The 12,711-nt window shown below is 44.0% G+C and overlaps 1 protein-coding gene across 1 annotated transcript in view; it reads left to right on the top strand.

Moving 5' to 3' along the window:
• Nucleotides 1-12,711, top strand: part of ctnnd2a (catenin (cadherin-associated protein), delta 2a) — a gene marked incomplete at both ends in the record, with an annotated part of 313,279 nt that overhangs the window by 288,546 nt on the left and 12,022 nt on the right. The window contains one exon of the mRNA XM_084443367.1: nt 5,105-5,189. Coding sequence (XP_084299493.1) covers nt 5,105-5,189 — 85 coding nt within the window. The remainder of the gene's footprint in view (nt 1-5,104; nt 5,190-12,711) is intronic.

Raw genomic sequence — 12,711 nt, 5'->3', positions numbered from 1 at the left:
GACATATAACAACCAAAGTAAGCAACAGAAGAGAACAGAAGCAAGAGAAAGACAAACAAAAACAGGTATAGCTCTACGTTCCTCCAAAGACAACGTGAATAACATATGTGCACACACACATACACACACAAACAGGGACATATACATACAGTACAAATACAGTACAAATACACACACAAACAAGCACATATATATACAGTACAAATACCGATATACATAGGCCTACTACTGTATACACATGTGGATACACACACAAACCGACATATATACATACAGTACAAGTACATACTTACACAAACAGGCACATATACATACAGTACAAGTACAAATATACATATACCTACTATACATATGTGGATACACACATACACACACAGACAAGGACATACAGTATACATACAATACAGATACAGTAGAACTACCATACATACATCCAAACATATACATGCCCCCATGCACTCAATTCGGTAATTAAAGGCTGTCAGGTCTTAATTAAAAAGAATGGATTGCCTCCTATTCCATGCCTTAGAGATGAACTTAGCTGTCTTAAATACTTACACTACACTACACTACACTACATTACACTACATAACACTACACTACACTATATTACATTACTGTAATTTAGCAGATGCTTTTACCCAAAACTTATAATAATAACATTTAACGTAGGTAGTCAGTGTACTACACTACTTGCCAGAACTCACAAGTGCATCTCTTTTCTAAACAAGTGACTAAGAGCATAATCTAGTGCTGAAGGCCAAGTGCAAGAGCAGATAAATACATTACATTCACATGAGAACAAAGACAAATACGGTTACTCCCAGCTACACACACACACACACACACACACACGCACGCACACACGCACACACACACACCACACATGCACCACACACACACACACACACACACACACACACACACACACACACACACACACACACACACACATACTCAAATGCAGACCTCACACACATACAAACACACCTCGTATTGAGAATCTAAAGTCGAGTGGGATTTGCGTAGACTACCTCCTCCGGGGAGGAACAGGAAGCTGGGACTGGTACCGTTGATATGTGGGAAACGCATTCTGTCATACCTCCCTGTCACAGACTCCACCACACTCACTAGAGCGTGCGAAACAGAGCACCTCCGAGACGCTACCAGAATAGAACCAGCCGTCGCCATGGGAGACCCATGTGTTCTCTGAAGTGCCATGGCAAGGGGGTTGCCGTGCCACTGCGCTGTTAACGGCGACCGAGATGGTGGCGGGAGGATGATCGATGGCGAGGGGGGGGGGGGGGGTCCGGTGGTGTCTGGGAAACGCGCCGGGGCTAATGTGACAGTGAGTGATGACAGGGGGCGTGGTGTGGAGGTCTGCCTTCAGCCCACGGGTCACTCACACGCACCGGAAGAAGGAACAGAAAACTGACCCCAGATCAGAATCTAGAACCAACCCCGCCACACTGTGTCTGTAGAAGTGATTGATGTACAGTAGAGAGCCCCGCAATTGTGTTACCTGAATCAAGTGAGTTTGCGCTTTCAAAACCTCAGTCCTCAGACTGGAGCGCCCACCCTACTGACCGGCCAATAAGACGCATAGACGTCACGGTCTGACTGAATACCATTGTTTAGTTTCCGTGGTTTCTCCCTCCCCTAATATCATCCACTGATGCGACTGAAGTGGATTGGAGAAAGCTATACAGTTGGACCTGCAGGGTAGCGTATCCACTTAGTATTAGATCGGTGAGGTCATGCGTTTTCACGCGTATTCTATTGATAGGACAAATTTACACTCAGCCTGACCCCCCCACCCCTCCCAGAAGCTCTTAAAGGGTACAGTCAAGCGACTCATGCCAAGGGCTTCATCATCCCAGCAATTTTCACCTGAGTGGCTGACAGAAAGGTTCTGAAAGATGCTATTAGCATAGTGAAGAGGGAGGGCTCAGCAGGCTAGAACAGCTCCGCTGAAAGGAAACTAAGGAGCAGCCACCTTTAAAAGCTAAATCCTGATCCACCCAGGTAGAGAAACGGCTGTGAGAGCGGCCTCCATGGTATTATCTAGTGTTCACCACGAGTCAGTGTGTCGAGGCGTGTTTGTTACTGTCGCGCCAGGCGTCCAGGAGCACTTGGCGCTGTGCCGGTCCAGCCGCGCGGCGCCAACGCCGCGTGAATCACGCAGGGAGAGCTTTCGTAGACAACACTTGAACGCTTACAGTGATTTCTGAGCGCGCGTTTGAAACGATGCCATACACACGTTGTTCAGTCGCTCCTCTCTCCATCTTTCATTCTCTCTCTCTCCCTGTCTTTCTCTCCCTCTCTCTCTCTCTATCCCTCGCTCTCTCTTTCTCGCTCTCACTATCCCTCTCTCTCTCTCTTTCTCGTTCTCTCTCTATCCCTCTCAGCCTCCCTCTCTCTCTCTCTCTCTCTCTCTCTCTCTCTCGCTCAAGTTAAAGGAGTAGTAAAGGGAAAAATCATGTTTAGCCCTGTTTTAAGGTTACTTATGATCATATACAATGGTTCAGATCAAAAAGTTGACTTTTTTTGAGAAAGTCTGATAATTGCTCTACCGCCGTTTTGGTCATACAATGGATGTGGGTGGGCACCGTGAAAAATCATTCAAAAAACATGTTAAACTCTCAATTTCAAAGACAAGAAACTCACCGAGGTGTTAGTTGGCGTTCTGACATATAATTCGCCATAAAGTAAGATTCTAGTTACGTAATCTGGAAAGGCTTTTTTAAATATTTAGCATAGAACTATTTAGTCGCAGCACATACATGTGTAAACTTCCGCTTGAACAATAACAATAGCTACCGTAAGTAGTTCCGCTTCCTGAATCCCCTCTGAGGATTGATCTACACATCTACAACGGTCGCATCAATACAAGTCAATGGATTTCATAAAATAAAATGATCAATAAAACCCTACAGGATTCATACTTTGTGGCGAATTTGATGTCAGAACACCAACGGACACCAAATACGCCCTTAGTGAGCTTCTTGTCTTTGAAATACACTACACTACATTACACTACACTACACTACATTACATTACACTACACTACACTACATTACACTACACTACACTACACTACACAACATTACACTACACTACATTACACTACATTACACTACACTACATTACACTACATTACTCTACACTACACTACACTACACTACACTACACTACATTACATTACATTACATTACATTACACTACACTACATTACACTACACTACACTACACTACATTACACTACACTACACTACACAACACTACACTACATTACTCTACACTACACTACACTACACAACACTACACTACACTACATTACTCTACACTACACTACATTACACTACACTACACTACACTACACTACATTACATTACACTTCACTACATTACATTACATTACATTACATTACACTACACTACACTACACTACACTACATTACACTACACTACACTACATTGATTGATTGATTGATATATTTTATTAGAGTGTCATGCTTCAAAAAGCCCAGCCCATATGGGCTTACAAGACACTATTCAGAAGACATATAACAACCAAAGTAAGCAACAGAAGAGAACAGAAGCAAGAGAAAGACAAACAAAAACAGGTATAGCTCTACGTTCCTCCAAAGACAACGTGAATAACATATGTGCACACACACATACACACACAAACAGGGACATATACATACAGTACAAATACAGTACAAATACACACACAAACAAGCACATATATATACAGTACAAATACCGATATACATAGGCCTACTACTGTATACACATGTGGATACACACACAAACCGACATATATACATACAGTACAAGTACATACTTACACAAACAGGCACATATACATACAGTACAAGTACAAATATACATATACCTACTATACATATGTGGATACACACATACACACACAGACAAGGACATACAGTATACATACAATACAGATACAGTACATAGAACTACCATACATACATCCAAACATATACATGCCCCCATGCACTCAATTCGGTAATTAAAGGCTGTCAGGTCTTAATTAAAAAGAATGGATTGCCTCCTCGTAGGGCCTTTAACATGTTTTTTGAAAGATTTTTCACGGTGCCCACCCACATCCATTGTATGACCAAAACGGTGGTAGAGCAATTATCAACTTTCTCAAAAGTGCTAGTTTTGTCAACTTTTTGATCTGAACCATTGTATATGATCATAAATAACCTTAAAACATGCATTTTCCCTTTACTACTCCTTTAAGTCAATAAGCTTTATTGGCATGACATTTCATATTATAATATTTTGTCAAAGCAGAAAAACATTAATATAATGAATTAACCAATAAATAATTACCTCCGCCCCAGCAACAGCACAGGGCAAGAGGTTATGTTTTAGGTGCCGTGTGTGTATTTGTTAGCAGGATTACGCAAAAACTACTGGATCGATTTTCCCGAAACTCGGTGGAAGGGTGTTTTAGAATTTAGTAGGGCTGCCCCCCAATAGTCGACTTAACGTTAGTTGATGAAAAGAGTCCTAGTCAAGCAAGTTTTCATTAGTCGCTTAGTCGCAGAAAGAAAAAAAAAAATCAAAATCCTCAAAAATAATAAAATGTTGTTCAGTCTCCTTGCTGTGTTACCGAATGCCGACACATTGAGAATGAATCTACCGCTTTGCTGAGGCGGCTGCTGCCGCTCGCTCCGTGTGTATGGTAAGGTTATATGTATAATAATAATAATCATCATCATAATAATAAAGGAATGACTAGTCGACTAGTCACTTAAAATGAGGACTTCTAGTCGAGCAGGAAAATCTTTAGTCGAGGGCAGGCATAGAATTTATAACCCATTACATTTTGGAGCAGATCTGAATCATGGGTCGGGTCCACAGTCCGCCCGAACACAGATGGTCAGTCCATTCACCTCCATTCATTTTTTGGACTATGATTAGGCAACAACTACCAAATCGGTTTTCTTTAAACTCGGTGGAGAGGTGTATTATGGGCCACCTTAGAACCACCTTAGAACCAGACAATTAAAAAGATCTAGCGTTGTGACATGCAGTTACAACATTGTCTCTCTCACTCCGTCCTGCAGACATTCAGTGAAGGTGGTGAAGGCTGCATCCCAGGTGCTCAGCAGCATGTGGCAGTACCGAGATCTACGCTCCCTCTACAAGAAGGTACTACACACACACACACTCATACTCCACTTCTCGTCTCGCTGATAATCCAGGAATTGAGTGTGTGTGTGTGTGTATGTGTGTGTGTCGTATTGGGGCTACCACATGCAAACAAAAGTGTAATGGGGTTCAGAGTGACAGCATCTCAGGGTGGCAGCAACGTTTACAGACAGCTGGGATTCATGAGTGTTTGTTTGTCATGCCTCAATCTCCCCAGCACCAAGACTCCCCCAAGACACCCCAAGAGAATCTCTCTCTCTCTCTCCCTCTCTCTCTCTCAGTTCAATTCAATTCGAAGTACTTTATTGATTATGCAAACATCACAAAAAGTCACAAAAATGTCAAAATATAAATGCAGATAAAAATAGGTGAATTGAGTGAATAAGTAAGTGTAATATTTTCAAAACATTTGGGTAGCTTTTGAGTTTGTATGTACAGTGATCAGTGCGGTGTGCAGGGATACTGATTGATTGAAGACTGATTGTCTTTTATTCTATTGTTTGTCCTTTTCCTTTCACAAAAGCTCACAAATCTTGCTGCTGTGTTTGCGCATTGTTGTATTTCAGCAGATATGGGAGCTTTTTGTCATTGGTCAAGTTTTCAAAATCTTTTTGGGTGTTTGTAATCTGTGGGAAGTATGTCTCTAATGTCCTGGTACAGGTGGCAGGTGGAAACCAAGCTTCCCTTTTTAACTACCTCTTTTGTGTGCAGTGGGTGTACAGTCTGTCTTCTCTACGGAGCTAGGTTCTACTATGCATGCATTGTTTGGTGTTTTCCGGTGGTGTCTCAATTTGGTGTTTGTCCCATTTTGTAAAATCTTGGTTGGCAAGTGGACCACAGACCTCACAACCGTGAAGGGAAATAAGTTCTATAACAGAGTCTTGTGTTTTTAGCCAGATAATGATTGAGACATCCAACTTGATGTTCCTTTTGATGGTGTAGAAGGCTAATTTATAAAACATATCTCAGAATCCATATTAAAAATCTATGTGAGCACAAAACCCCAAAATGGCGTGCACACAAAAAAAACAGATTCACAAAACTGTGCACACGCACACCTGCACCCAGTTTCCCCTTTATAAATCACAGTCCACCTGGAAATGTGCGCACGTTGATCAGCCTTGTATCCCACTCTCTACACGCCCATTCATCCATTCATAAATAATGACTGCATTACTACAATGACGGTTATTCCTATTGTGAAATAAAAGTTCACTGGCTGGTGCAAGCTACATGACGCTATACTGCTCGCTTGCTAGCTAGTGGTATCGTTATATTTAGATTGCTAATACTAGTTGAATGATTCTCGCGTTTCAATTTTGTTGCAGCCCGAGGAATCCAGCAGAACTGCTGCCCTACTCCCTAGCACCCATGATTTGTGAGTGCCACCACGCAGCTGGCGTTAGCCGTTCGGTGTAGCTAATACTAGCTAGGTCACGTTAGCATGGATGTAGGTAATTATGCCCTAATACGTTGACGACATGGATAGCTAGTGCTAGCTAGTGCTAGCTAGCGCTAGCTAGCTGACCGGAACTTGTCCATGCAAACGGTGAGAAGTTGTTTGGCTGCAGCTCTGACAGTGTCAAATCTCAGGCTTTGCCATTTGGATTGTTTCATTTGTCCTGAATTCAAGGTGGATATCACTGATGCGTCAAGGTGATGCCCCTCTGTCCGTCGCAATGGCTTTTATTCGGCGTCCGGTGGCGCAGCCTGTAGGTTCGGCTGGCTTTTGGCTGTCGCAGCGGCCCTAGGATTCTCCGGGGCTTTATGCTGGGTCCTGCTCATACGCGCAGTTTGACTTTGATCAGGGGGGGCAGTCGGTCCCAGCCCCTCCCCCCCCCCCCCCCCTCCTCATCAAATAGGGATTGTAATGCCGTCAAAAAATGCGTGCCCTGCATGGGCATTGGAATGCGCATATTCTGTTGCAGCTGCATGATTGACCCGCAACATTTCAAGACAGTGCTTATTCTTATGACATTTCCGTTTCGTTCAACTGTGCTTCCGCTGCGGCAGACTTGAGGCACAGTTTACGGACTTTATTTCTGCATCGAAACAGAATGTATGCTACGCCTTTCATGCTTCAATGTCGGGATGTGTCATTATAAACGACGTATTGAAATCCAGCAATTCCCTCTTCGCATATAGCCTATCTGCATTTATATCAAAGAATAATCACCAAAATAATATTGCGTGCATAATCGATTTGACAGCTGGACAGTGGATACGTTGCACAGCAATATGCAGTATACAACAGTTCGTTCATGGCTAGCAATGGTAGGCCTACAGCTATGGGATTAGCTCATGTTTGGGTTGCTGTCAAAACTGCCACTCTTATGTTGCTATAGCCTACAATTGTCAGAAAGATATGAACATTCAGTTGATAGTTTTCCATCCACCTGTAACTGGTTGAGGAATAAGCACCGCAAAGCGATCAATTCTCACGCAAGCAGGAGCCAGGCTGTTCTGTGCATTTCTCCAATCCGGTCGCGACCCAGTCTCTAGAATACATGTTTTGGACGCGTTGCAGACAGTTTGCCGTGCCCCCCCTTGCCCCAGCCAATCTGTGTGTCTGGTCCTGCTGAATAAATGCCGGCTGCCGTTCGTTCTTCGCCTGCTGGACGGTTTTAACTTGTCGATTTTCCCTCTGCCGACCCGGGCTTCGGTATCACGGCCCTGCGTAGCACCTTCTCCCGGCTCGCCCCGGTCGGCCCGTGCAAACAGGTAGTTCCTCGGTATCTTCTTGGATAGCGTAAAATAAAAAAAAAATAAAAATAAAAAAATGAATGAATAAATAAAATAAAATAAAAAAGCAGGCTCTCTTCCCCTCGAAGCTAGATCGGATTCGGAGTGTTATGCGCGACGCGCGGGAGCGTTTAGTTATTGCTAGAAGGGAGCTGCTCTCCTTGCTCGGGCATCTGAACTTCGCCATGCGCGTCATGCCTCCGGGCCGCTCTTCTTTCCCGGCTGCTCGCGCTGCCCCAGTCCGTCGTGCGCTGCAGGACCTGATCGGCTCGGGCGTGGGCTGTTATTCGGACATCCCTGTTGTGCGACGGGTGGTACGGCGTTTCTGTTTGTTGCAACGTCGGCTATGACTCATCCGTGTCCCTGTGTTTATTGGTGCCGCGGCCTCAGTGGTTTTCGGGGATATGTTCGGTAACCGGTTTTCTTGCGCTTGGCCTACCGGACTGACCTCGCCGCCTACCAGTCAGTCCACGGCGCATGGAGCTGTATCCCTTTGTCGTCGCTAGTATTGTGGTCAGTGGTCTAGGAAACGCTTTCTCTTCTGCGATAACGAAGCCACCGTGAATATTATCAACAATGATCGTTCGATCATTCCGTTCATTAATAAATTCATGCACTGTCTGGGTAGGGGAACTTCATTTTCCACGCCGTCCACATTCCTGGCCTCAACAATCAAAAATTGCTGACTCGCTGTCCCGGTTTGATTTACAGACGTTCCGCAGACTGTGCCCGGCTGCGGCCCCGTCCGGCCTGGTCTGCCCTCCTTCGGCAGACGGTTCTGGACTGAACGATGCCCTGGTGCCCTCCTGTAATCCGCTGCCCGATACATGAGAGCTGGTCTAGCCAAGACCGCATTAACCAATACGACTGCATGGTCTCATTTCACTGCGTTCTGCTCCACATTTGATGTACCTTCATGCCCGTTAACATTTCGGTTTTATCAGCATTTATAGTCCATCGTGTTGAGTCCAGACGGCTGCGGCCTCAGTCGGTTAAAAGTGTCGTTGCAGGTGTACAATTTCACATGCGCTGCCTGGACCCCTTCATCGGCATACCAACACTACCTCGGGCCCGGCGTCCAGGCCGTTTTGGATGCTCAAAAAAGCGATGAGCGGACCGTAACCAAGTTGTGTTTAGTGTCACTGCGGATTCACGTGGTTTGTGCGGATATAGCCTTATTTAAAATGCATAGTGTAATTGTTCGTGAAACTATTAATTAATAAACTTATTAGTAAATTAATAATTAATACATGTATTAATAAAATAAGATTTATATTGGCTAATAATTATAGTTAACTATTATATATTAACTTCTATTAATACATCCATGGTGAAACGGCACGTTTGTTGGTTAAGAGCTCCCCCTGCTGGCTATTCAAGTTCTTACAGGCTGTATTGGCTTACCCATCCTAGTCAGAGCGCTCTCCGCCGACCCCTTCGTGTAACATGTGGGCCTCGCTGGGGCTTCCACTCGGAGCTGCCAGTGTGTTTGTTTTGGGGGGTATTGCTGCATTCTTCTTGTATTCCACTATGCGTCGGCTAGTGGAAGCCGGGGAATTACACTAGCTTAGTCTCTGTGGTGCTCCGTGGTGATCGTGCGCCGAAACATCTCCGAAGGGCCATCCAGCGGTCCCTCCGGTCACCATGGAGGCAGAGACACTAGGCTGTATCTCCTTCTGACTCCACGAAGCGCTGGCCCGTGGAGGCCAGGGACTATAATGTACAGCAGTCCCCCTGTGGCGCTCTTTGATGGTCTTAGTGGACTGAGTTACCTCCGAGCGTCTTCCCGATCGCGGCCCACTCTGATCGTCATAGAGGCAGGGGGCTAGATGCCGTTCCCTCTCCCGGCACTCTGGGACAAGCATCCTAGTCAGAGCGGCCCAGAGGGGGGGAACATCTAGATTGCCGCTTTCCACATGCGTGGAAGGCAGGGGGCCCCCCGAACAGATTACACCGCCAAAATTCATATGCGTAAAAAATGAATATGCTGTATATATTGTTGCATGCTAATAAATGGGTCAATTTTGACTAAAGTGATCTCGACTGAATAATATTTATTAAAGTTATACTAATTAATTATTAAAATAACATGAAAACACAATTCAATTATAGATGGAAAAACAAATGTGGCAATATGAAAACACAACAGAAAGGAAATGAATGTCAGATTATCACAGCCTGTCCTAAATTCTCTAAGCTTAAACACTTACATCAACACCACACCAGAGGAGAAGTTTGATCCTTTAAGTTACACTTTAGAAAACAAGAAAAGGAGAGAGTCTGTCCCAGACTTGAATAGAACAGAAAACTGAGGTGTGTCCTGTTGCATGGACAGTGACGATTGGTCACTCACACAGGGTGAGGGGTGTGTGGGCTCCCAACCCCAACTCACTTGGGGTCATAAAAGAGGGATTCTCTTAAAGGTCTGGAATCATATCCCTGTTATGGTTTCAACATGATGTTACATTTCCCCAACATGAATAATTGATTGAACTGATTCATGATTTTTTGTTTGATTGATATCAAAAATCGCTAGGTTGTCTTAGCAGCACAGAATCAGTTACTGACAAAACACAATCATTGGTTTAAAATACAATGCTTTATTCCTAGGGCTCATTCTCACAAACAGTAGGAATTTGACTTGACTTCCGTTGTGTGTGTGTGTGTGTGTGTGTGTGTGTGTGTGTGTGTGTGTGTGTGTGTGTGTGCGTGTGCGTGCGTGTGTGTGCGTGTGTGTGTGTGTGCGTATGTGTGTGTGTGTGTGTGTGTGTCCATGAGGTGTGGGTGTTTGTGTGTGCATGTCTCTGTGTGTGTGTGTGTGTGTGTGTGTGTGTGTGTGTGTGTGTGTGTGTGTGTGTGTGTGTGTGTACGTGATGACAGAAAGCCTGAGGGACTTGTCAACTCAGCGTGTCCCCGCTCGCATGTACACATCAGAACAGACAGTAAACTGTGCCCCCTGTGTCCTAACCTCATCCTTCCTCAACATCATCCCTAACGTAACATCATTCCAAGCTTTGTCCTTCTTAAACGCAAAATACTTCATCCAGAAATCATCCAACATCTTGGGAAGTAATAAGTAATTACATATGGTTAGGGTTAGGATGTAGTGTGTGTGTGTGTGTGTGTGTGTGTGTGTGTGTGTGTGTGTGTGCGTGTGTATGTGTAGTTTGATACGTCTGTGGTATTAGGAGGCAAAAAGATTAGATCAATAATTACTTGGTTTGAGATGCCGTTTCAGTGAGCTGTTTGAAGTCTCGAGCCTGATGTGTGTGTGAGTATGTGTATGTGTTTGTGTGTGTATTCCAGTATGTGTGTGTGTATTCCAGTATGTATGTGTTTTTGTGTGTGTGTTTGTGTTTGTGTGTGTGTGTGTGCATGTGTATGTGTTTCAGTATGTCTGTGTGCATGTGTGTTTCAGTATTCCGGTGTGTACTGTATGTGTGTGTGTGTGTGTGTGTGTGTGTGTGTGTGTGTGTGTGTGTGTGTGTGTTAGAAGTTAGAATTGTAGAGAGAGATGGATTAGCCTTAGGGCTTTTAAGGAATTGAAAACACCAGTGGAAATGATCCTCATAATCAAACAACAGCATAGGAATATTAATATCAGAATATAAGATCAGCCAGTCATCGTCAAAACAAGCATAGTTGCTCTCCCATTCACATTTAATGGCACACAAAACATCACCACCAGTGATTTAAGTGAAATTAATTGATTTGATTTCATTTTTTTATTGAGTTCTGTGTTTGATGATTTTGAATAGTAGCCTAGGTATAACTGAATGTATTTCAATGTTTGCTTTCATAGGCTGCAAAAGTCAAGCCAGTTAATCTGCCATATTAAACAAAGTTTCAATAGATCTGATCTGAACTGAAGTGATGATTCAAGTCGTTTACGCCTCTAAATATGTAACCGTTGTAATTCATTGGTCAGGATATGTCTTTCTTTTCCTGGCCTAGTAGCGTTCAGCCACGCCCCGACACATGAAGGACAGGGTCACAGAGACGCTGCGTTTGTCATATGTGTGTCACACATGTGGCAGATTCATGACATGCTTGAGGCATGTGCGTTACGGTGTCTGTGCTGCATCTTTTTTCATTATTGATTTCCAGTGGACCTACAGTATTACACAGGCTACACAACATCATCTTCACATCTGCTGTTTGAATGAAGTACAGTAGTAATCCTCCTGTAGTCCAAGGCACACCAGATGTGGGTCCAAATACTATATGGAATATGATAGATAGATGATAGATAGATAGATAGATAGATAGATAGATAGATAGATAGATAGATAGATAGATAGATAGATAGATAGATCTAAAGTTTAACTCATACACATTTCGTATGTCGTTTTGTACACGTGTGTGTTTACCGCAATCGATTAACACACACACATCAGCCAAATCTCTCCACACAGAGGCTTAAGCGACTCTCTAAAGTAGGTAACGTATTCTAATAATACAGTAAGCTGTGGCAGCCACTCAGGTATTCAATATTATTCATGTATTCAGATGTGTAGGTTCCACCTCAGGGCCTGGGCACTCTACAGAACATGTGTAGCTTTAGTGGTTGACCGTAGTTCCTTGACACCAGAGAAATGTTGGCAGGGAAGCGCGTGTGAGGCGCTAGGACACACACACACACACACACACACACACAGTCACACGTCATTACCACCTTCCCAGTTCAGCCTGTTCTGTGTGAGTGGTATCCTTCAGCCATCCAATGGTGACACTGTGGAGAAGGGCCTGGGGGGTGTTAGCCTATAGGGCCTAATCTAGG

The sequence above is a fragment of the Borostomias antarcticus genome, assembly GCF_949987555.1.
Source record: "Borostomias antarcticus genome assembly, chromosome: 9".
Taxonomy (NCBI): Eukaryota; Metazoa; Chordata; class Actinopteri; order Stomiiformes; family Stomiidae; genus Borostomias; species Borostomias antarcticus.
The sequence above is the reverse complement of the archived record's forward strand: the minus strand, read 5'-3'. Positions and strand labels throughout refer to the sequence as shown.